This window comes from Mercenaria mercenaria, chromosome 1 (genome assembly GCF_021730395.1).
Source record: "Mercenaria mercenaria strain notata chromosome 1, MADL_Memer_1, whole genome shotgun sequence".
NCBI classification, from domain to species: domain Eukaryota; kingdom Metazoa; phylum Mollusca; class Bivalvia; order Venerida; family Veneridae; genus Mercenaria; species Mercenaria mercenaria.
Window position 1 is genome coordinate 44,232,366 of NC_069361.1, and position 27,001 is coordinate 44,259,366.

The following is a 27,001-nucleotide window of genomic DNA, read 5'->3' on the forward strand; positions in this document are numbered from 1 at the left end:
TTGCGTTTTATACTGATTTTATTCTTCTGGTTATTTTTTTACAAGTAACCTATGGTCTACAGTTTACAACGAAACATATCTGTAGATTTATTAAAACTTTCCTAAATAGAGAATCAAAAGGACTATCATATTCTACGGCGATTTTATATAATATTCTGGCATACGAAAATTATGTGAGAGAAATTGGGACATTTACAATAATTATTGTAGATCATCAGAAAGAGAAAGTGTAGGTTAGTCTTAATTTTGTATGTAAATTAAATGTTAACAATAATATTTTAATGATAATTAGAAAGAATTTAATGGTTCGTTAATGCTACTCGCCCAACATACCACTTTCCATTATTTTACAGAAGTAACACAGTCTAGTTAACAGTCAAAATACATGTCTGCATATCACTTTAAATTGTTTTACAGAAGGAACACAGTCTAGTTCACCGTCCTGATATATGTCTACATATCACTTCAAAGTGTTTAACTTCGGTAAAACAATTTAGCTCATAGTCCTGATATATGTCTACATATCACTTCAAAGTGTTTAACTTCGGTAAAACAATTTAGCTCATAGTCCTGATATATATCAACATATCACATTAAAATGTTTACATAAGTAACACAATCTAATGAACAGTCCTGATTAATGTTTGCATAGTACTTTAAATTGTTTTATAAAAACAACACAATCTAGTAAACAGTCCTTATATACGTCTGCATATTACTTTAAACTTATTTCAAAAGTGACATGATATATGAACATGTGCGTTTTTAAAATGATCTCAACAAAGAAATATATGCCAGCAGAAACAGTAGCCATGCCAGGTGTGTACTTTTGATTCGAACTGCCGAAGACACACCACAATCTGATGGAATTCCTTTGAAAATCAAAGCCGCGTTTCTCACATAGAACATAGCCTTTTCCTCTCCACAAGCTGGTTTAACAATCTCTTCGAAGCAATTTTGATTTGCAGTGTATACGCTGAAAGTATAAAATAAAGTAACTCATCAGAGTTATCATCATCATGACCATTATCATTATCCATTATCGTCATCGTCATAAACATCATCATGCTTGACATCATCATTATCATCATTATCTTCATTTTCATCGTCGTATCGTCAGCATCATCATTATGCTCGTCGTCCTTGTCGTCGTCGTTTGAAGGACAGATAATGCTACGAAGAATTGTGAATATAAAGATAATTCGTCACATTTAATTAAGACAAATCACACCGTGTAGCAAAATGTCTTAAAGATAAGCATGTAAGTCTTATATAAAAGAAATGGAGGTACACGGTATTCGTTGAAAAGTAAAGAGTTATAATATTTGGAGAGCGTTAAATGTATATACACTACAATCCTGTTAATTACTTTTAAACATCATCTTAATAGCGATGCGGTCTTAATATCAAATAAAATTTCGCGAACTTATGAATTAAGAGAGTTGACCATCTGCATCTGCAGCTAATTGTCTGCTGATTAAGATTTCGAAAAAAACATACATTGACATACGTTAAAAGGTAATTTTCCAACATGTGTATTTTGCAATCGTAACTTTATGATATGTTGTTGAAACAGTTTTAGAGCACTTTTTCCTATCCCCGTATAGAAAAAAATTGAAAAAGCACTATATATTTCAATATGCCGATAAAATGGTGCATTTGCCATTGATTCGTTCTTTTTTCGGAAGTTTGCGATCGTTTGGATTTTTGCCATGTAAATGGAACCGTAGTAAACAAAAGAACACTTGAAATATAAATGCGCATTCTGATTCAATGGGTGTATGCAAATTATTGTGACCATATAGTTCCCAGTTTAAATGGAAACATTACTTACTCGCATGTTTTTGATGTCGAATAAATGTTGCTTACGTTCCGATAGCATCTGGTAAAATTATGCGTTTGTATGGCATCATTAACACAAGTGTCCTGTTCTACATCTACAAAGCACAAAAAAAAAACTTGTTAAATATTTTAAATGATTCAGGCTTTTATTTGCCATATTGGCTCTCCGAAAAAAGATATCCTGAGTTTGTGATTTTTCAAACTTGCTAGTACTACTCAGTATATATCAAAACATATTGCCTCAATAGCTAAATGATAGAATGTTGCTTTGAGTGCAGGATGTCGTGGGTTCGATCCTTTGCCACGTCATTTCAAAGACGCCAGAAAACGGTCCTGGGTGATCCTTTGCTTTGAATTCAGCTCTTTAAGATTTGAACCAGGAGGTAAATATCTATTACTGATTGCCAAGCTTGTCACACAGAAGCTTCGTAGCTCGTATTTGTGATGTAAAATAAAGCTTACCTTTACTTTTACCGTTATAATGAACTTATCAATTTGCCGTGATTTCTATTGAAAAATATGGAAAGTGTATGATTCTTCCATATCCTGGTTGTAATAATTGTTACGTCAGTATTCGTTCATTTTTATTTCATGGCGTCTTTTTTTATAAACTGACCACCCGGAAATCTGCCAGTTGTCTTTTGTCTTTCTTACAGAACTCAAATTTGAAAACCTGTCAGAACATGGCGAGTTGTAGAGAAACATTAATAGAAATTATGATAAGTGAATTATTATTAGACCATATAGAGGTAACAACATTAATGTTTAATACAGACTTTAAAGAATGAAAAAAAACTTGCCGCTTTGCACGTGTTGACATTGGTCTGCTACAAACGTGCGTGTTGTATCAAAGTCGGTGATAGTATTGCCCAATGCCTTTTCAAAGTACTGTCGGATCTCGGTTTTAATGTTTTGTGGACAGTTGTCAATGTGTTGTGAGACGCAGTTTATATCTTTCCTTATTGCTCTGCAAGAAAAACATTTGTGTACTTTCGTTTTTGCATTTTCTTTATAGCATACGCATTAAAGATGATTGTGTTAAGACAGACATGTATATTATTATAACAAATCAGAACAGAATAGAACAGAAGATATATTTTAATTTGTATATAGTACACTATCAAGATCAAACACAGATTTTAATGTACAAAAATAATAAAAGGGCACACAACCTGTTGAAACAATGCAATGTGTTGTCTAAAAAAAACATTCTAATTTCTTAATACAACATGGAATGTGAAGATGTGGAGCATGGTGGGATGAGGGCCTCTATACATAGGGAATCCCCGTTATTTGAATCGTGAACAGGACAGCTCTAAGTAACAACACATTCCGGTTAAAGTCGGCAATTGTATTAAAACAAATACCAGCACATTACATTTTATCATATGTCAAGCATTTGTTAAGGCAAAAGGTTGAGTTTATGAACAGAAAGAGCATCAAAAATCATAGAATTTAGCTTACCCGTTGCACAACTTTTTAGCTTCAGACTGAAACTGGCTGTAAACATTTCCATAACTAGCTCTTCGTTTTCTCCCGATGCCACTGTTTTGAAATTGGTGAACCAAACTAACTGTGTAACATTTCAATGCTTCACTGCAAGGACCTTAAATACACAGGAAATCTGAGAATAATTAAAGGAAGACAATCCATATTTAATAATTTACAGCGAAAACGTCAATGGTGATAGAGAAACCCTAATGATTTTAATTGTAAACAAAATCGCCGCTTAAAAAATACAGTCATGTAATTGTAAATATCTAAAAGACAATTGATATTGTTTTTATTTCTGGTGAGCTGCATGTAGAAATAACACCGTCCGAATATAACAGAAAGTTTGATGTGGTGCACAAGAGCTATGTAGCTCATTTTGTATGTGGATAGTATGCGACGTGAAATGAAGCTTTCCTTTACCTTTGTAATGAACTTTATATTAACATTTACCCTGCTAAATTTCTAAAATGGACTAGTCCATCGTTCAATTTGTGCAGTACCACTTGATATTCAAAAGAGTGTTCAATGAAAATTTACTGCCTGAACAGCGAACAGTGCAGACCATGAGTACAGGCTGATGTTGGTCTCCACTAGTCGTAAAGGCAAAACCACTTGCCGCCAGCAGGCTTAATGATAATTTTTACTGTTGTCGCTTAAATGTCACGGATAATGCATAATTCTTCCATGTCGCCAATATTCGGCTTTTTATTTTTTATTTTACGACATCTCTTACTACTGAGGAGGTATATAATCTAGATGGTAAAAGTGGGTCAGTAATCTGAAGTATCTGTAAGAGGAGGATGATCAGGCTTTTAATCACAACCTTTGGACAGCTGGTACTTGCTAGTACGTTATCTGTCACAAAAAGGTCTGATAAAAGATATTAGTTTAAAAATAATATACATCATGTTGCCGCTAAGAGATAAATCACTTACATCACTAAAGTGATATGGCGACTTTACAGCTTTCTTAAAGACCCACAACAACCTAGTGAACTACTTTTTTCCCCTTATGGACTGCGTAAAAATCATTCTGATAATACAAATATAATACAGCTACTTGTATACTGCAAGAAAAAAAAGGTGGAAAATTTAGGCCCTTCCTGAATATATGTGTGTTTACAACTTTATCTACAAACCATAATAAGCCAATCTCTTTTCAGTATATCTGAATGAATAAATACCTTGCCCTTTTGAAACAAAAAATGGGGTCTAAACTCTTATTCCACCAAATAATGTACATATTCCTACATTTTGCTAAATCTATTCAATTAAACGTTACGACATTAAACACGGCGTCTTAGCCTAATCTATATAACTGTCAGTTTGTAATTAGTTATTTGATTTATTAAGCTGAGTTAAGATCACAATTTGTTTCTATAGAGTAAGATAGTTACTGATCTGCGTTTTTAAACCAATACTGAAAAGATATTAAGTGAAGTTTGCAGATAAAGTTGTTAAAAAAAGCATTAATTCAGGGAGGGCCTAAATTGTCCTTCTGCCATCATGAAAAATATAGCTGTATTATACCAGTCTTACCAGAATGATTTTCACGAAGTTCATGTTAGATAAAAAGTATGTCACTAGGTTGTGGTGGGTCTTTAACGTTGTTTTTTTTTTTTTTTTTTTTTTTGTTGACTTAAAGTCGCACCTACGTAATTTAGATCATTAAGCGACTTTCCCGTTTTAATTGGGGATGGGAGACCCCGGATGTCCATCTGGGCATTGTGCCAGATATGAGCAAACATGCTGGTAGAACCACCAACCGTCTGAAAGCCAGCTGTATGGCTTCCCTGCATACAAAAAAAATCATAACCCAAGAGAGGTTCCGAACCCATAGCGGTGAGTGGCAAAATTGAAGTCAACTTCTTTAACCGCAAGGCAATGGAACCCCTTATGTCATATGTATGGTACATATAGACAGAAGCAAGTTGTAAGAAACTTGTGAAATTAAAGGGGATCTAAATCTGAATAGAATGGTATTTATGAATGATATATGTATGTTATGTCTATGCCGCGCCAGACCAATTTAATTTGATAAATGATTTCTAATAAACACTAGCCTGTTTAGTGTTTTGTTTTCAAATTTAAGCTCCGCCTACAGTATGTGACTTACCGGGTTAATAAACGACTTGAGCGACCTGTGGAGTTTCCACTTTTTCTATTTTGAAGTAAATGTTGATTTACCAAAATAAATTTCCCGATAAGTTGAAAAATACTGCAATGTCATTGGACAAAAAATAATTTCAAACACTAAAACATTCAAAGTGTCAAATATCAAAATACTAGGGTTGCGCTCAGATCATTAACGGCACTAATACAGTCAACAAAAATGAAACGGAGTATGAGCGCTAAAATCTTTACAAACACGAATAAGCGTTAATGGTCAGCAATGCTTTGGGGTTATTGATTGCCATATGAGCCGTGCCATGAGAAAATCAACATAGTGGGTTTGCGACCAGCATGGATCCAGACCAGCCTGCGCATCCGCGCAGTCTGGTCAGGATCCATGCTGTTCGCTAATGGTTTCTCTAATTGCAGTAGGCTTTAAAAGCGAACAGCATGGATCCTGACCAGACTGCGCGGACGCGCAGGCTGGTCTGGATCCATGCTGGTCGCACACCCACTCTGTTGGTTTTCTCATGGCACGGCTCAATTATGATGTTTTTGTAAAGCTGTATGATTCATTGGTATGGCCTATTATTTCCTATGGAAGTGCCGTTTGGGGTAATAGGTCATTTTCGTGCATCAACTCTGTACAAAATCGGGCTATGCGTCATTTTATGGGTGTTGGTAAATACACGCCTACTACAGCTCTTTATGGAGAACTGGCTTGGCAACCATCTCATGTTAAACAGTGGAAATCTGTCTGTCATCAGTGGCATAGGTTTAGTAAGATGGAGGTGACAAGACTTAACTATAAAGTTTTCACAGCATGTAGAGCTATAAGTGGAAATAGATGTAAAAATTGGCAATTTGATTTTACAAAATGTTTAGACAAACTAGGATTAACTGAACATTACAGTCAGTGTGAAAGACAGTCGTCCAAATATTTTTGTGATGAAAGTATTGATAGTTTAATGTCAGAGTATAGAGTTGAATGGCATAACCTGTTGAATAGAAATACAAGTTTGAATGGCAGAGCAGGAAATAAGTTAAGGACTTACAAATTGATGAAGCAGGAGTTTTTTACTGAAAATTATTTGAAAATGTTAATGCCTTTAAAACATAGGGCGGCTTTTGCTAAATTTAGATGTGGGATTGCCCCCATCAGACTTGAAACTGGCGGTATGAAAACCTCCCCATTGAGAACAGGATTTGTCCAGTTTGTAGGGAATCTGTTGAAATTGAGGTACATGTTATACTTCATTGTAACGCTTATGAAAATTTAAGACTGTAATTGATGGCTAAAGCGTCTGAGATTAATCCCGCTTATAGTACATTCACAGATAATGAAAAATTTGTTTTTATTTTCTCTAACGATGATACTGTCAAGGTCATTGCAAAAACCTGTTATAATATACTGCAATTAAGAAGAAGATTTGATTCAAGACTTGAGCTGAAAGCTCCTCATCTAAACATACAATATATCAAATATATTAAATATAATTAAGGTCAAACATTCTGTACCCGTGGGTATTGTAGATTTTTTTATCGTTGGCTTTTTAGGACTCTGTTAGCATTATTAACTTTTAGTGGTAGTTATACTTCGTATTCTGTTGCCGCTGATAATTTCTTTTATCTCTCTATTTTATTTAAGAGATATATATCTCATTTAGTGATATGTTGTTGGATGGACTCATTGTTTTGAGTTTAGATGCAAACGAATTGTATCCTGAAGGCGTAGCCCGAGGGATGTAATGGTAAGCATCTGAACGACAGGCAATTATTTTGTTCGGGAGAGTTCACTGTTTTTAGATATATTGTTTTTTTAACAGGTTAATAATTTTTTCAGCTTGACTATTCAAAGAATATATAGAGCTATTGGACTCACCCATGCGTCGGTGTCGGCGTCCTGATTTGTTAGGTCTTTGATGGCTTACATTGCACAAGTTCCATAACTCCATAACTTTTTTTACAGGTTTATGCCCCTTTTTTCGACTTAGATGTTTTTGGTTAAGTTTTGGCATGTAAGCTGGTATCTCAGTACCCACTGATGGGAATTGATTGAATCTTCACACAATTGTCAATTGTCATGAGTTGATATGCATTATACAGCTTCCAAAACCCTGTTTTGCAATTTTACAAAATTATGCCAATTCATTCGGTTGACAAGACTGTTGAATGGTCGAGCGTTGCTGTCAACCGACAGTTCTTGTTTATATTTATAGCTAACATGAAATACAGACAGGTTATCAAACTCTCAACATTTTAATGTTGAATGTTTAGACATGTTGAAATTTCAGGATGTGTGATAGAGTATTTTAATGTTTTACTTAATAGTCTCTTGTAATTCAATATTATGAATGGCATTTTATGACCTTTATATTTGTATTTATGTAAATATTTGTACAATGATGAGACTCAAATAAACAAATAAACTATGTTTTTTAAGAATATATGCTGCATAGCCAGCCCGACCTTGACTTAATTTTGCTGTGTTTAAATAATAAGTGATAAATCTAAATGCTATCTATAAGTGTGTCTCAAACTGTGTAACAAACAAGATAATTTATCAGGGGTTTTCGTACATTATTCAGCCTGTTTACAAATATTAAGATATATTAACTATTGGTACACACTAAATATCAGTCATACTAACTAGACAACGCAGTATTTCTCTCTGTCGGATAATTCCATAGAGCATTTTATACTGGAGTGATACTTTATATTATTATATCAGCAAAAATGACATCATACTGAAAACACCTCCAACATTATTTCAGGAAGGGGCGTGCACTTGAATAGGACCACAAGTTTTCCATAAGCCAGCTTAATGGGTTCTTTACAATCATGAAAAAATCTTATCCGGCTCAAACGAGATTTCGAACCCACAGTAGTGTGGAAGGGTGGGGAAATGATTTGAAGTAGGCGACCTTAACCGCTCGGCCGCCGGTATGGCCAAATTTCAATTAACATATCTCTAGCCGTCCAGTACAAGTACTTCTGTACTAGGCAAGCTTGGCCAAAAATGTAATACTCCTACATTTCACCTGCTGATGCATCTGCCATCATAAAGCGTATTCCGGTTACACCACAGTGTGTAACAGCAAGATACATTTTACTCCTTTTCTCATACAAATTATGTTTAATACAATCGTGTAAATACAATTTAGCACACTTATGCTGCCCGGGACTTTCAATCACTCTCAGATCATGAAATCATACAAAATAAAATGCATGAGAAAAAAATCCCCTCACACTAAATTGAAAACTTTCTAATATTTTTCACAAATAATGTAATGTTTATGTTAAGAGATTCTGAATTTTATGACGGTATTTAGCATATTCAAGCAAATAAAAAAAATGCTTTCAATTTTAATTCTGGTTTTGATTTTATTGGTTAGATCCCGTCATCATCAGATTGTTTTATCCACATCAGAAAGAGAAATGACTCTTTATTATCATCACTGGCGAAGACTTTCTCCAGACTACTAAAGTTGTCATTTTACTGATGCAACATAACAGACAATATATACTGCAACTTTTGGAGAATACCAACCAAAGGATCATAAATATAACAATACATACACCTCATTTTTGTTTCCAAGATTGAAGTTTTGGGATTTCCAGATATTTTTGAAATTAAACTTTGATTTTTTCCAAAAAAATAGTATTTAACAGTATATTTTGGATCAACCATTTTTTTCGACTATTTTTCGACTACTTTACAATATTTTGGGAAATCAGCGATATTTTCCTAACAAACAATTTACCATCCTTTCTGAAATAAGACTTTACTTCCAGACATTTGCAACTTACCGACATAACGGGCACAAAATTCTTCCATACTTGCACCACCTCCCAGCCCTTGTTCAGGCAAATTCAGGCTTTGAGCATATTGCTGTGCATATTGCTTATAGGTGTTCATCAAGTCCGGACACTTTGTTAATTCACTTTGAAGGCAGTTCATGTACTGGATGTATTCTGGACTACAATGAATAAAATGTACAGATGCTAAATTACTATAAATTTCAGGCATAGGATGGGACATGATTTGTTAACATCTTCAATTGCGCTAGCATGGACGAGAATTCCCGACTACATGTTATGCAGATCTGTCATCTGATAGTGATAAAACAGTTCAATGGTGCATACCTGCGTCATGAAATGGTGCATACTTGCATCTTAAAGACAGTTTGACCGTCATTGACTTTTGAAATGGAGAGGTGCACGTCTATAGTGAGACGCAAAATATAAATTTTTGTAGTAGTTTATTCGCGTAACAATGACATTGCCTAATCTGCAAACGCCCAATACTTTTTTATTTTGAGAAAGCCTTTGTAGAAAAAAAACTGTGTTCTTGAATTTCAAATACACTGTTGCTGAAACAGCTTAAACAAGTTTGTTGGAAAACCAGTCCAGTCCATATACTTTTATAGCAAAATGATATGTTAAAAGCATGCGCATCCGGTTGAAAACTTTTATTTGTCAACTATTTCTAAACCACTGTCAGAGCAAAAAAAAAGATAAATGCACAACGAAACCTTTCTAAAGTTATTTCGTGTCAATAAATCCCGTATAGGTGATATCTAGCCTCGTTACAGTTCATTTTGATATTGGGATCTTATGTGCGGGCATAACCAATTTTGTCACATAGTTACCTGCATACCAAGTGATAAGCAGAGTCTATCGTGTTTTCTATACTCGTGTCTGGATTTTGAAACATTCCAAACCCCTTCCCAGCCAACGCATTAGTATACTCTGTCTGGCAATTGTAAAATAGTGAGGTCCCATCGAGGCAGGAATCACCTTTAGACGGCTTGACGCCAAGTACTGAAAATAAAGAGAATATGATCTAGATAGGATTTCGGCATCCGCTACCTCCACATTGGTATTGCCATGTTCTAGAATAGAGCAAATTATTTGTGATTCATGTGTGGTAAACGTCTATAGGTGCAGCTTTAATGCATATGTACTAGCGCATTTTATTTCAGGGTATGTAAATTATTATATGCGTTTTTATTCATTTTCTGTTTAATGAGTATCTGTCCGACAGCTACGTCCTTACAACTAATGATTATAATCTTCTAATACATGTTCAGTAGTATTAAATATAGCGTTTTTGGCGTTTTGACCTCATATGACCCCCCTGACCCCTTGTCCCTATTCTATACGTGGACTTTAACCTTGCCCTAAAATTAAAATACTAACTTAGTACCCTTGATACCCTAAAATTTTTTTAAATCTTTAGTTAAACCGAATGAAAACCTTTGGTTTAACCAAAAAAGATTTAATCTTTGGTCCCAACTGACCAATGCTGGACAATTAAAAACCCACAGGTTTTAAACCCAGTTAAAAGTTTTAAATACATATGATATAGATGAGTTTACAGAATAAAATATATTGTTTGAAAGAAAGAAGATTTACTGATAATATAAATCCTCATTATGTTATAACAAAAAACGGGAGAAAAATGATAAAGGCTACTTGTTCATCTTGTGGAAAAATGAAATCAAAGTTTGTTAAAAGTACAGGGGGTAATTTAGATATTCACAAAGCAATGTTACCTTTATTACCTAAGAAAGGTTTAACACTTCCAGGATATAATTATTGTGGGCCAGGAAATCCCCTAGATAATGGACCCCCTGTCAATGAACTGGATGCAGTATGTATGGACCATGATTTTTGCTATGACAGTGGTGTAAAAAAGGGTACATGTGATAAGCAAATGCTTTCCAATTTAAATAAAACTAAATCAAAAACATTTGGAGAAAAGATTGCAAAACATTTAGTTGTAAAACCAGCTATCAAAACGAAATACACACTTGGGTTGGGACAAAAACAAAAGTCAAAAACGGGAAAAGGGGGTAGAGTATACCCCCGGAATCACATGGAGCGATGAATTAGCAGAAGAATTACACAAACCAATTAAAAGAAAATTTAGGAAACGAAGAGTGATAGTTAATGATATTGATGATACTTGGTCAGCTGATTTAGTTGACATGCAAGCTTTTTCAAAATATAATAAAGGAGTAAAGTACTTGTTAACCGTTATTGATATATTTAGTAAATATGCTTGGGTTATTCCATTAAAGAATAAAACTGGAGAATCTGTTACTGAAGCATTTGAAAAAATAATTTTAGAAGGACGATTACCAGTAAATTTATGGGTAGATGAAGGAAAAGAATTTTATAATAAAAAATTTGAATCATTTTTGAATAAAAATAAGATTAATATGTATCATACATTTAATGAAGGAAAGGCTGTAGTAATAGAAAGATTTAATAGAAGTTTAAAAAGAATAATGTGGAAATATTTTACAGCAAATAATACTTATACTTATTTAGATAATTTGCAGGATATGGTTGATAAATATAACAAAACAAAACATTCTAGTATAAAAATGACACCAACCGAAGCTAGTAAAAACTTAAATAAAGGTACTGTTTACTTTAATTTATATGGTGATTTAAAGATACCAAAGAGTAAAACAAAATTTAAAATTGATGATCGAGTTCGCTTAAGCAAACTTAAAAGACGTTTTGAAAAAGGATATACACCAAACTGGACAGAGGAAATATTTATAATTTATAAAATTAATAATACAAATCCCAGAACATACACTATTAAAGATTTAAATGATGAAATAATTCAAGGTTCATTTTATGAAAAAGAACTTTTACCTACTACACAAGATGTTTTTAGAATAGAAAAAGTTATTAGACGAGACTATAAGAAAAAAACAAGCTTTAGTAAAATGGAAAGGTTACAATGAAAAATTTAATAGTTGGGTACCATTTAGTGAATTGAAAGAAATTTAATTTAAAATATATATTATATAAATGGTCCATAAAAATTTAATTTCTAATAATGGAATAGAAACAATAGATCAGTTAATCATTCACTTAACTAAACTAGCTGCTGCTTACAGAAAAAGTTATAAATTTTGTGGGAGAGTAAGTACCGGATTATATATTACAGCAGGTATCTTTGGTTGCTCAGCTGCATTAGCACTTGTTCCAGCTATTCCTATATTTGTAGCAGTTGCTGGCGCTGTTCCATCAGTAATTACCATATTTACTAACAGACTAAAACTTGACGACAAGAAATTTATTTTAAAAGCACATCATCACAAAATAAAACAACTTATAACAAAAGCACGGATTGGAAAAGTAAATAAAGAAGAAGAGAAACAAGTTATTCAGGATATTTTTACAATACTATTAGAAATGCAGAAAGAAAAAAAATATTCAATGCCTTTTGAAACGTATATGAAGGAATTTAAACTTAACGGATATAAAAGTAAAAAAGAAGAAGAGTTATATTAAATTTTACGTGTTTTTTAGAGATTTTTTTTTCATGTATATTATATATAGGGTTAATAAAAAGGGAGAAGAATGATTTGCAAAATTATTAGCACTTTAAGAAAAAAGAATCCAAAAAAAAAATTTTCATATAAAAAAATTTTTAAAGAAAATTTATTAAATCAAAACTTGATCAAATAGTTAGCATGAATAAAAATCTTCATTATAAATTAAAATGTTTAGACCTTATCTTTAAAAAAAAATTTATTTGAAGGAACTGGGTTTTCTATTAACAAGAAAAAATCCAAAGGTTTTTTGATTGCCCCCAGACCAATAAAAATTCAAAAATCCTAAAAAAATTATTGTAACCGACTGTGAACTAAAAGAAAAAACAAAAAAAGCAATTATCAGCGTCTAAAGCCCTTGGGTATTAATTCGGTAATAACAATGTCGAAAAGGAAAAAACCGATAAAATGTGGAAATATAAAAAACAATAAAAAGATAAAAAATTTAAAAATATTTTTTTCTTCTTAAAGAAAATTTAAAAAAACTTTTTATTTATTATTTTTAATTATTTTTTTAAACCTTTTTTGTTTAAACAAAATTTTATTTCTAAAATAATAATAATGAAAATCGAGAGATCACAAAACAAAATTATAGAAATTTAAAATTAAAATTACTATAGACAAGTTTCCAAAAGAATAAAATTATTTTTAAATAAAAACGCTTTTAGAAAACTTAAATCTGATTAAAACTTTAAAAGGTAAAAAATAAAGTTTTTTTTAAAAACTTTTGAAAAAATGAAAAACGATACAAATAAAATCCTTATTTTCATAAAAGGCTTTAGAAATTATAACACAAACAAAAAAAAAAAATTTTACACCAACTTTTGATGAAATAATAAATAAATTTGGGAAATTTGGTTTCGGGAAAAGTGCGGGAGAATAAGTCTTTGATGCTCATTATATAAACAGATATAATATAGCCCATTGGCTGCTTCAATTTTTTAGAATTACCAAAACCTTCAACATCCAATAAGGATTAAAAATATAAAGAATGATGTAACAAATGTTTTAATGGTGTCATTAGTTTACAAATTTCCTTTTGAAAAGACCCCCAAATAATTTCAAAATAAAAAAAACATATAAACGATCTTGATTAATGGAATTAAATTTCCTGTTACATTAAATCAAATACCAAAAAATAGAAGTTTTAAAGAAATTCATTTAATAATTGGATATGAAAAAAAATAGTATTATCCATTACATACAAAATTCAAATCAAAACACTGTGACATTTTGCTAATTACTAATGAAAAAAAATTAAAAATAAAGAAAAAAAACTGATGATGACTGTAACCCTAAAAAAAATTAATCCAACTTTTTTTGGATAAAAACTTTAATAATTAATGTTTCAAAAAAAAAAAATATCAACAAAAAACACTTCGAAAAGTTGGTTACAACATTTTACAAATGAAAGAAATTAAAAAAACATATTGAAAACTTTAAAATAAAGGGTGTTAAAGGTTAAAAACCCCAAAAAGGGGGAAAAAGAAAAAATTAAAAATTATCAAAAAGGGTTTAGCTACCTTTTAAAATTTATCTGTTTTGAAAAATAACAAAAAAAGTTTACTGTTTTTCCCATCAACTGAATTTTCATTACTGAACCATACAAAATCAATAATTTTTTTTACGGCTAAAATTGGGGTTGTTATAACGTAAATATACAAACCCAACCCAGATTATAGGGGGCCCAATGCATTTTAAATTTATTGAAAAAAGCTTTGAGGAAAGGAAAATTGAAAAGAAATTTTTAAAGAACTTTTAACAAAACTAAAAATGTCTAAAAAAGAGAAAGTGTTTTTAAAAAACAAATTTTTGCAATTGTAAAAAGAATTATAGAAATTTCCCAAAAAAGAAAGACCTTTGTCATAAACAAAAAAAATTTAGGGAAGTCCCACCAGAATGAAATTTTTAAAAAATTTTAAAAAACCATAAAATTTCCTTTTATTTTTCAAATTTAAGAGTTATACGGTCATTTTTTTATCAACAAAAAGGGAAAATTTTAAAAAAAAAGAAAAAAAGTTTTCCCTAACAAAAGGGAAAGAATTGCTTAAAAAAAATATTTCCCGATTTGGGGGGGGTTTTTTATTGTTTCTTCCCAAATTTATTCTAAATCATTGGATACTTAGAAAAAAATTTTCCCAAAATTTTAATCTTATCTCAAAAATTAATTTGGAAAAGTGTTGAATTATTAAAAAAAAAAAAAAGGTTTTTATCCATATTTTACATATTCTTAAAAAATTCAAAGAAACAAAAAAACCTTCAAGAAAGTTTTTTTTAAATTTTAAATAAACACATTATCTGAAAACGAAATGAACGGCAAAAAATTTTTGGGAAAAAAATTTTAAAAATTTAAAAACCCGGGGAGATATCGATCTATATTTAAAACTACTTTACTTTTAGCTGATTTTTGAAAATTTTAGAAAATTATTTGAGTACTACAAAAGATCCCTTCATTTTTTTAGTGCCCGTTTGTTTGGACAATTTAAAAAAATGCGGGAATTAAGTTGATTTAATAACTGATATTGATGTATTTTTTTTATTAAAAAAGGATGAGGGAGGAATAAGTTATATTTCAAACAGATACAGAAAAGCAAACAAAAAAAAGAAGGTTTTAAAATTTCAAAAGAAAAACAAATACATTAGTACCTTGACCCCAAATAATTTTTAGGGTTGGTTATGTGTAAACCCTTTTACCCTCGGAAATTTTAAAATTTCTATCCGAAAAAAAATTTAAGAAATTAATTGCAAAATGTAAAAAAATTTTTTAATTTAATGTGACTTGAATACCGAAAATTACAAAAAACCCCACAACGTTTATCCTTTAGCTCCTGAAAAAATTAAAATACCGACAATGGTTTTCTGATTATAGTAAAAATAAAAAACAAAAATTTGAAAAGGAAAAAGAAAGTAAAAATTATTTCCCAAACTTTAATGAAAAAAAAAAAATTAGTATTCATTTTAAAAAATTTTAACATATACAAAATTTGGGGTTAAAAAAACAAAAATACATAAAATAAATTTTTGAGAAAGCCCTTTTAAAAATAAAATTGATTTTAATCTCAAAAAAGATCTAAAGAAAAAATTTTCATTTGAAAAGGATTTTTTTAAAGTTATAACAATTCGATGGGGTAAACGGGGAGAATTTAGCAAGGGGGTTAAATTTTAAAAAAATTAAACTCATGATGAAAATATTTTTTAAAATACATACCAAAACCTTTTTTTTTTTTAGTTCAAGATTTTTAACAAGAATTTTTTTGGGTATTCTAAAATAAAAAAAATTTTGTTTTTAAAACAGACCTTGTTTTTGTTGGAAGTGCATTCTAGATTTATAAAATTTATGATGATTTTCATTATAATTATTAAAAAGGAAAAGAGAGGATAATTGTAAATTATATTCCGACCGTTCCCCTTAAATTTATAAAAAAAACCAAAGTGCTTTGGGGATTTTTATAAGAAAAAAATTTTATTTGTAAATGATTAAAACCCAAAATCAGAATTTTTTTTTGATAAAAAAAAAAATAATTGAAAATTTTTAAAGATGAAGCTCCCCGGCATTCCCATTTTTGTTTGTGGGATTAAGAAGAAAATTATTCAATTTATTAGAAAAAAATTTAATGTTAAAAAATGAAAAGGAATTTAAAAAAAGTGTTGTTAAAAAAAATAGTTCTAAAAAAAACAAGATACTTTTTTTAAATTCAACCCCAAAAGAAAAACACCCCTTTAAAATTATTCGTTCGAAAAACAAAATTTTTTTCCCGTTATTTTAAAAATAAAAAACTTTTTAAGGTTATATAAAAAAAAAATATTTCTTGATAAGGGGTTTGATACATTACTTATTTTTAAAATTAAAATTTAAAATTAACTCTTAAATTTAAAACTTAATTAAACTTAAATTATAGAACCATAATAGGTTAACAATATTAAAAACATTTAAAATTAATAAAAATAACATATTATTTTTAAATTCATTGCAAATTAATAAAATAGATTCTTTTTCTGTTATTTTTTACATGATAACTTTGAAGAATTACATTTTTTTTTTTTTTTTCTTTTGTTTTTGCTTCTCCTTTATCTAATTTTTTTTGCACAACAAAAAAAATTTTAAAGCAAAAAAAATTTTTTTTACATTATTACCTTTTTGAACTCCCCAACAGCTTTACAGTTTCCATTGAAAAACCACCAGGGTATCGGGGAAAACATGTTAAAAAAAAATGGAGGTTTTCTAAAAATTGTCTTTCATTTTATTTACTTTTTCATTTATATTTTAAATATTCCCATTTATTAATTATTCCGTTAAAATAAAGCCCCTTTGGTTAAAGTAATTTAAAAAATTTTTTTTTTTTATTTTGTTTTTTTACTTTATTAATTTTTAGTATTTTAAACAATAAATAACAAGGTACTTTGTTTTGTAACATTTTAATAAAAAAACAAAAATATCCACAATGTACTTTTTTGTTTTGATATGAACATTGTTGTATTTTACTTTTGGTAAACTTAAATACTTTTTTTGGGGGAGGAAGTCCAAATGGATCAAAATACATATTTTTAAGTAACAAACCCAAATTTTTTTCCCCCAAAACAAGCACAAAATTTGTTATCCACACTCGCCCCTTTCTTTTTTTTTTAAAAAATTTTTCTACAAACACCCCCCTAAATTTTTTTTTTTTTTAATTTTTTTTACCCATTTTTAAATTTCAAAGTTAAAATGGGGTTTTGTTTAAAAATTTTTATTTTCTTTTTACTAAATTTTTTTTTTTTTTACTATGGGAATTTTTCGTCTGAAAGGTCTTCGTTGAGAATCAATCGAAAAATCCTTTCCCCTTAAAAAAGAGAAATCAAAGGTATTCTAGACTAGCACCAACAACCAAAAACCCACCGTCTTGTTTTTTTTTTGTTTAAATTTAATCACTCCGACCTACTAGTTGCTTTCTTTGTTTAGGGAAAATATGGTATACAATTCTCTTACATTGCTACTGAAATCATACCATTCCAAGTATTTTACAACCCAACGGGCTAGTCCGAAAGAGCGCCAATGCCTAAGGGGGGCTATTTTTGGAGCTATTTTTGCTGCCATTGGAAAATTTTTTTTTCCAAAAAACCCCCAAAGTCCAAAAACCCAAAACCTTTTTTGACCTTGACTGACATTTGACTTTTGAAATTTTTTTTCTAATCCCTTATATTTGAAACAGCTTTTTTTAATTTTGATTAATTTGTGTTTTTTTTTAAAAAAAAAGGGAAAATTTCCATGAAATTGTTCATTTTTTAATCTAAATATGGGGAATTTTTTTGTTGTGGCTCGGCAATTTTTCTTTTGCCATCTGTAAGGTTAACTTTATATCAATAAAATTTAATGTCTTATTATAATTATTTTATATTTTTTTAATTTATTTTTTTTATTTAAAAAATACAAGTTCTTTTAAACAAAAACAAGTCTTCCCCAATAGTATTTATTTAAAACGTTCCTCTTTAAAATAAAAATTTGCGTAAATACAAATTTTTAGCTGCTGGGGGAATTTTTAATTTACTTTTAAGTATATCTTGGGACTTCTTTTATTTTTTCCCTTTTTAATTCCAATTAAAAAATGAAAAAAAAAACAAACTTTAAAAATTTAAAATCTTTTAAGGATTTCCGTAGTCTTTTTTTTTGTTTAAATAAAAATTTAATTACCGCAATAATTCTTGTATATTTTTGTGTATCTTTTCTGGATAAAAAACACCATTCCCAACTTCAAGACACAGACTAAAAAGTGCAATTTTTTTGCGCATTAATTTTAAAGTATCAAAAAATTGGTTTGTTGTTTAAATTACTTTTTCGGCCCTTGTAAAAAAACAAATACATTTTTGGGGTTTTTTGAAAACCAGCTTATTCAAAAGGTTAAATTTTGTTGTTATCAGTTGTTTGTGCACCTTTTCCCCCAAAGGGTATACCTCTTGTTTTTTTTAAATCTTTCATAGCAATTAGATCAACCCAAATTCTTTAAAAAAAACGGAACCCTAAATTTTAATTTTTTACAATTACTCTCCGGGAAACAGCAGCATTAGCTCTAAAAATTAATTCATCACATCTTCGCTGCATGTTTTTTGAATTTGCTTGGAGTAAAAATTAGTTTTTCTAAACCCTGAAAAAATGAAATTTTAAATTTAATGGAATTTTAGCATTACCTCTTTATTACCCTTGATTAATTCTTTTTCAAATTTAAAACCTGTTTTTCAGCCGGAAGCATAGTTTCAAAATAAATATATTTTTTTGCCTTTTTCTGCATAATTTTTAATATTCAACTAAATTTTTTACATTTTTTTTCTTTTTATAAATTTTACATCATAAACAATTTTTTTTTCCCTTTTTTTAAACCCCTAACGTCAATTAATGAAGCTGCTTATTAATTAAGCAAATTTTTCTCCATCTCCTCACCACATACTCAGCACCATTACAAGCTATTTACTTTTTAAACTACTTTAAATAACCCTTAAAACCAATCAAAAAATGAACTTTTAACATTAATTTTAAAGTGATATCCGTTTTTTTTTTGTTAACATTATTTTCCCAGACGATATTAAAACTGTAACAAAATTTAAAAGGGTTTTCATATCTTTCGCAATATGTTTCGTTCTAAAAATGAATATTTTAATTTTTTATTTTTTTTTTAGTTTTTTTAAAATTAAAAATTTAAATTTTTTTTTAAAGTTAAATCTTTATTTTTTTTAAATTAACTGTTTTAAAACGTTTTCGCTCCCAGATCCGACAATAATCATTTAATCTTATTAATATCCTCCCATTACATTATTTTTTTATTCTTTTCTTTTTTAAAAACCTTACAATTAAATTACCAACGCCGGAGCAGGTTTTTTTTTTAAATTTTTCAACAATTTTATCAGCACTAATTCCAAATTCTTGCCCAACCTTTTTTGTTCCACTTTCAAGTGCTGCTTTTCCTGCGTTTCCAAAGCTTTTTTCCCCTGTGCTAAATTTAAATGCAACTCCGCTTGAAAACATTTCGTTAAAGGTCAAAGATACCTGTTTCCCTGTAGATTTTTTTTGTGTTGAGCATCACTAAATAATATTCCTTTATTTTTGCATAAACTTTTTTGTACTTAAAAAACTAAAATTTATAATTTCATATTTCTTTAAAATTAGGGAAACTTGTTTTAACCTCATTAAAAAAAATTAAATTTTTCCACCAAATACATCTGTAAAATATTTCTAATTAATTTAAAATTAAAATTTATTAATTTTGAATATCCAACTCTTTGGGTTTTTTTGTAAATGGATAGCTCTTGTTAAACTGCATACTTAAAGCATGATAAAATCACTGAAATTTCCCCAACAAGTGAATTATCAAAAGACACAATGAAGTAAAAATTTTATCAACAGAGTTAGTTTTATTTGGTGTTGAGTTTCCCCCTTATATTTTCTCAATGCTTTTTTTTTTCAAACCCAAGCAATGTAAAAATTTAAAAAATCTTTAAAACCAACATAAAATTTTCTGTAATTGAAATCAAAAACTTAAAAAATACTTAAATCAAATTTCCAAAATTTGGAGCAATTTCTGTTTTTAAAAATTTAAAAACACATTACTTTTTAAATTTTCCCCAAATAAATTATTAATTCGTTTACTGTAGAACCTTTTTTAAAAAAGAAATTTTCCTTCTTTACCATTATTGTAAGAATTCTTTTAATGTCATATCATCATAAAATTTTGCCAAAAGTCAAGTGTTAAACACCAAACCAACAAAAAAAGTTTTATTTTTATCAAATTAAAGAACGACAAAATTGATTGAAAAACAATCGGGTATTTTTATTTTTCTTAACTGTTTTCAACAATACTATTTTTGTTCCCTTTATAAATTACAACATATTTTTTTAATTAAAAACAAAAAATTTTTTAAAATTTTAAAAAATGTAAATTTGAAAAATAATTTTTATAAACATTTCATGTTTTTCGGAAAAGTGTTTTTTTTTTAATATTCCATCAATTTTCAATCCTTCATTTTTTAGTTCTTCTTTTTTTTCCGCTCAAAGAACCACAAATTTAAATCCAAGTCTTAACCAATTCTTTTGGATTTCAGGACAAAGCAAACCCTGCCCAATTTCTTTTTAAATTTTATAATCTTTTTTTGATGGGAAAACCTGATTTTTCTTTAATTCTTTAAATATTTTTTTTTGAAATTTGAGTTTTTATTATTTTTATTCTTTTATTAATCAAATCAAAAAAATCATTATCTACTTTAGTGTTTTAATTACCTTTTTTTCCCGTTATTCTACCTTTGCAATTAAATTTTTTTTACCATAAATTTATTTAAGTTAATAATTAAAAAAACCATATTTCCTTTTTTTTTGGGGAAAATTTATGGGTTATGATATTTTTCCTTTTCCAAATCCCTGAGTCATTAACTTTTTGATAAGCGTTCACCATAAAATTTTTAAAATTTTTTTCTGTATAAATTTTAACCCGAAAAATACTCACCTGCAGCCATAGGTTCTGCATCTGTAAAAACAATTATTCATCGGTTCTTTTTTACTAATTTTTATACTAAGTAAAACCTTAATTTCTTGGTAACCTCTTTTTCTTGTTTTTACCTCGCTTTTTCTTTTCTTATTGCTAACTCTGATAATGTGGGAACTTATATTTTGATATTTTATCTTTTATCGATATTTAATTAAAACTCCCCAAATTTTTCTTCTGAATCTTTTTCTGATTTTTAGAAAATTTTTTCAAACTCACATCTTCTCACCAAAAACCCTTGATCTTTTTGGCGGAAAATCGTATTGGTTCTTGGAAAGCGTGGGAATGGTTTTTAAAAAGGGTTTTTTTTTTTCCGGAGGGGGGTTGTTCTTTCCCTTAAACTCTGCCAATTTTTTTTTCTTGCATTTTACAACAAAACTTTTGGAAGTAACCTAATTGCTCCTTAATTCCAGGGATGCTTTTAAATGACTTTATAATTTTTCTTTTTTACTTTCTATTTTTTTATAATTTTTGGTTAAAATTTCATGTACAATCCCGATTTGTAGCTTTTCTTATTTTTTCTCTCATTATTTCTTTTCTAAGATTTTCATCTTTTGCCCGACTAATTTTTTTTTTTATTACATTTTATTAAAATTTTGATTGCTTTATATAAAAATTAAGATAATGTAAGAATTGTAAAAAAATGAAGATAAGTAAATATTGTAAAATAAGTAATTTAATAAAGGAAATTCCCAAAATTATGTACAAAAAGTGATAAATCCAATACTTTAAAAAATTTTTCCTTTTATGCCAGATTCATGTTTCGAAGTTAAAAATGTGGCTTCTGGATCGGAAAACAAATCATTAAATTTACTTCGAAAACCTCTTATATTAAAAAATTTACTTTTGCTAAAAACTTTGAACTCTAAATATCAAAAATTAATTAACAACTTAACCAAATTTCAAAAAAATTTTAAAAAATCCAAATGAAAAAAATTGAATTTTTAATAAGAAATAATTGATGTTAATGACTTGAAACAAAAAACAAAATAGTAATATTGATGATTTGTATTGAAGATAAAAAGTCAAAAAGAAATTTCAAAAACTTTATTCAAGGACGCCAAAAATGTTGTGTTATTTATTTAATCACTTACATAAAACACCAAAAGATTCGAATTAAATGTTCACATTAAAATTATTTGAAAGTTTCCCGGTAAACGAAAAATGAATATTTGTAAAGAACAAAATTAAAAATCGTGATTCTTTGCTAATCAACAAATCAAAAATATATTTCTTTTAATTACAAACCAAGGAATTTTTTTTAAAAAAACTTAAAGGAATAAAAATGGAGTTTTTTAAGAAATTTAAAAAAAATATGAAACTGAAAAATGTAAGTAAAGTTTAAATTTGAATGATTTAATGATTTTTCACAAAAAACAATTAAAACTTAAAAAAGGGCATGGAATCATATCTTCAAGAAATAAGGAACTTGATAACCAAAGAACAAGCATTAGATATGGGGGTAATGAAATAAACAAATTTGGAGATCCAAAAACCCCCCGATCGTTTCAAAGGGTTTTAAAAAAAATTCAAAGTTAAAAGATACTATAAAAATTAAAAGTCAAAATAAAAACAAAAAAGAAGCAAAGTAAAGAAATTGAAAAATTAAAAAAAAAGATTTTTTAAAAAATTCTTATTAAAATTAATTTCAAGGGAAAATTGAAAAAAAATAAAGCTAACTGATTTTATTAAGAACTTTTAAAAAATCGATTTGACAGGACAAAAAAAAAAAAAGTATTTAAACCAATTTTGAAAAATATACACTCAAGTTCAAGAATTAAAAAAATAAATTTAAAAAGAAAACTAAAAAAAGATTTTTGAAGCTAAAAAATTCAAAAAAGTACATTTAGAAACAAACAGAAAAAATAACTAAATACTGAAACGAAAAAAAGCATAAAATTTATTGAAATTAATTTCAAATAAAAATGCAGAAAATAAATCTGAATTTAAAAAGGCAGCTCACAAAGAGGTGATGTCAACACAGCATTAAGATTTTAAAGAAAAAATTAATTCTAAAATGATGACTTTAAAAAAAAAAATTCGAAAAGGGTTAGTATTGTTGACAAACCCCATAATTTTAAAGACAGACTTTAAATAATATTCAAAAAAAATTACAAGAATATGACGCCTTTAAGCAAAGTTTTTAAGAACATAAAAATAACTGACTTTGTGTTAAAAAAAAGTTAAACAAGGAGAGTTAAATTTCTGCAATACTGAAGCAATTAACCAGTTTAATCAGAAAAAATTTGAAGAAAAAACTTTTTAGACTTGATTAAAATTTATCACGTCACAATATAAGTACGAAGATTAATAAAAATTTAAAAGGTTTATTTCAAAAAAATATTAATGAATTTAAGATAAATTTAAGAAAAATTAAAAAAAAAAAATGATTTGGACCTGATTGAAAAATTTATTAAACAAGGGGAACAACACTGCTAATACAAAAACAATAAAACCCCTAATTCGGAGAAATTTCTACAAAAGATGAAAAAAATTTTAATAATTGGAAAAAAAATTATAGAAGTAAAAATCTTTCTTAAAACAAAAACACAATTGCTGAACAAAGAATACGTTGACAAAACTATCTGCTTCTGAAGTTGCTACACAAAACGACTTTGATTTAGCTAAAATAATTCTTAAACTTAAAAAAAAACAGGGAAAAAAGAAAAAAGGGAAGGAATGGGCAGAAAAGTTTCTTATTGAATATAACGTTTTTTTACATATTAAAAAAAAGAAAAAGTATTTTAACCTCTTGGGGCTTGGGTACATTCAACTATGAAGGGATGGATATCTGAAATTTTAAAAGGAAGGGGTTTAAGATTTGGAATTTTCGTAGATTTTAAAGATTTTATAAACATAAAACCAAAAATAAATGTACTGTACCCAAAAGTGGTTTTGAATGGTTTTGGGGCCCGAAAAAAAGGAACTATTAAAGAAAATTAAAATTTTTATTAACGGGGGTCAGGCCCCTAGGGAACCGGGTAAACCATTAAAAGCCCAATATGCATTTTTATTTAGGGGTGGATGAAATGATACTAATTCTTGGGATATTTGGGATAATATAATAATAAATTTGCTGAGGACTTTGACACATCAGTTTTAAAATCTTTTATAAGAAAAAAATTAAAGTTACATTTCATGGGAAAAATGTTTTTATCTCCTTTTAAAATTTTTAAATCTCAGAAGTACATTTACGCTTTTTCCGGGGAGTTACATCAGATTATAAAACGGTAACCTGCACGAAAACTGAATCGATGAACTGTACGGGTGAAAAAGTATAAACCCTTTTGAATGAACACATTTGAAAATAAGAAAATTGTTGTAAAACAACTGAAACCATTCGAAAAAGAGGTTGAACAAAATAGAAAATGACATCTTTTCATTTTAACGTTTCTATAAAAAAAGATAGACTAAAAAATTTCCCTTAAAGTTAAAAAAAACTTAAACGGAACTGACATGCGTTACATGTAAAAGTTTCTAAAAATAAACACAAACCCTTGTGCATGGTATTTCAAATATAAGAAACGTTTACTTGTAAAAAGTTTCTAAAATAAATTTACATTGAAACGTTCTAAAAATAAAGTTACTAAAATAGGCGTTTACATTGTAAACGTTACTAAAAATAGATGTTACTAAAAATAGGCGTTTACATTGTAAACGTTACTAAAAATAGATGTTACTAAAAATAGGCGTTTACATTGTAAACGTTACTAAAAATAGATGTTACTAAAAATAGGCGTTTACATTGTAAACGTTACTAAAAATAGGCGTTTACATTGTAAACGTTACTAAAAATAGATTTACTTTATTTTACTATAGGTTTTAACAATAATTTGTTAAAATCTTTTTTTTCTTTTTTTAATTGTCCAGCATTGGTCAGTTGGGACCAAAGATTAAATCTTTTTTGGTTAAACCAAAGGGTTTCATTCGGTTTAACTAAAGATTTAAAAAAATTTTAGGGTATCAAGGGTACTAAGTTAGTATTTTAATTTTAGGGCAAGGTTAAAGTCCACGTATAGAATAGGGACAAGGGGTCAGGGGGGTCATATGAGGTCAAAACGCCAAAAACGCTATATTTAATACTACTATGTTCCTGAACTGGATTTTTTATGTTGCCTGAATTCAATACTAATGGCGATTTGGCGTACGACACATGCCTAGGGATGTCTGTTACACGACGAGATGTTTTGCCGAGCCTCGGTAATTGATTTCTGAGCAATGTGTCACGGATTGCAGGACGAATTCTGTGTTAATTGCCGTCGTCAAGAACGAAAGTAGGTTGGCATTTTGATTCGCAAATTAATATGTCTGTTTTAAAATATTTAACTTATTTTTTGATAATTAATTTACCAGCACATTTCGTATGATTTCTGAAAAAAAAATCTTACCTAAATAAATTAGAATGAAATTATTGAGATGACAACGATAATTATATTCGTAATCGTGGAAATAAGTTACGTTTAGAAGGATTTAGATTTGCGGGTCATGGCAACAGTACTTACAATGTTTTTCAGACTTAATATTTATACACAGCTGATCACTACTGATCATTTTGCTAAAATACATTTGAATTTTGAATGGCACAAAACAATAAAAAAAATAAAGAAATAATATTTTGTTTTTTCTGCTTTACATAGAATTCTATAAACCTAGCGTTAATACAAAAAGCATCCCTAAAGAATTGCATAGCAACGTGTTCGTAATAATCAAAGCGAAATTACTGCCCACAACGAAAAAAGAAGACAGTCTCGATTGAAGTAGCAATAATTTTATCAATATAACTGTAATACAATTTTGAAAAGTTAACTTTTTAAACATTTGTGTTACATTTTGTTCCTTCGCAAGATAAAATCAAATTCCGTTGTCAGTTGTTTACTACTTCGCAAATTTTAAGATTTTGCAATACTAAATAAATATAATACAAAAATGAATTAAAAATTATATTATTCTTGAAATTTCTTAAAAGCTGTGTCTTTTTAATAAAACTGTGCATCGAAATACAAACTGAAATCGTCAAATCATTTGCCGCACCATGGGAAAACCAACATAGTGCATTTGCGACCAGCATAGATCCAGACCAGCCTGCGCATCCGCGCAGTCTGGTCAGGATCCATGCTTTTCGTTAACGGTTTCTCTAATTGCAATAGGCTTTGAAAGCGAACAGCATGGATCCTGACCAGACTGCGCGGATGTGCAGGCAGGTCTGGACCTTGCTGGTCGCAAACGCACTATGTTGGTTTTCTCATGATGCGGCTCAAATCATTTAGCCGTAAATAACTTTGAAAATATACACTTAAAACTGAACTTGGTTATAAAAGTGTTGATATGTTGACTCAATATAACTTACATTTATTTACCATAAAATTCAATCACAATGAAAATAAAAATCTATTCGAAAAATTCATTCACAATGAAAATAAAATCTATTCGAATTATCATTAAAAGTTTCAGCAATTTTTGAACAGTTGATTTACGCTTCTTATGACCTACCAAATTACATTTTTAAGTCTAACAAAATAAACATAATAATTTTACTCACATATAATAATAAAAAGACATGCACATGCATATTTTCCAGCCATTTCCATGGCAATGTGGTTCGGAAAATGAGGAAAACGAAAATGCGTGGTCACTGATTTGTTTTATCAAAACAGTTTTTATCAAAAAAAGGGCGCCATTCTCACCTTTG

General features: G+C 28.8%; 1 protein-coding gene across 1 annotated transcript; it reads right to left on the reverse strand.

The window, feature by feature from the left end:
* Positions 1–27,001, reverse strand: LOC123540561 (uncharacterized). Its single transcript, XM_053545881.1, has 7 exons — positions 26,852–27,001; positions 10,100–10,271; positions 9,258–9,427; positions 3,307–3,448; positions 2,643–2,809; positions 1,835–1,937; positions 1–976 (listed from the first exon to the last, which is right to left on the reverse strand). The coding sequence occupies exons 1-7, from the start codon at positions 26,898–26,900 to the stop codon at positions 766–768; spliced, it is 1,014 nt and encodes a 337-aa protein (XP_053401856.1). The 5' UTR covers positions 26,901–27,001; the 3' UTR covers positions 1–765.

What these genes read in the sequence shown, in the direction of transcription:
- LOC123540561 (XM_053545881.1), bottom strand. Translation starts at nt 26,900, where the DNA reads ATGGAAATGGCTGGAAAATATGCATGTGCATGTCTTTTTATTATTATA. An exon ending in GCTAAAAAGTTGTGCAACGG is followed by an intron (nt 2,810 to 3,306) that starts GTAAGCTAAATT and finishes TTTTTCTTGCAG; the next exon opens with AGCAATAAGGAAAGATATAA. An exon ending in TCGACATCAAAAACATGCGA is followed by an intron (nt 977 to 1,834) that starts GTAAGTAATGTT and finishes TTATACTTTCAG; the next exon opens with CGTATACACTGCAAATCAAA.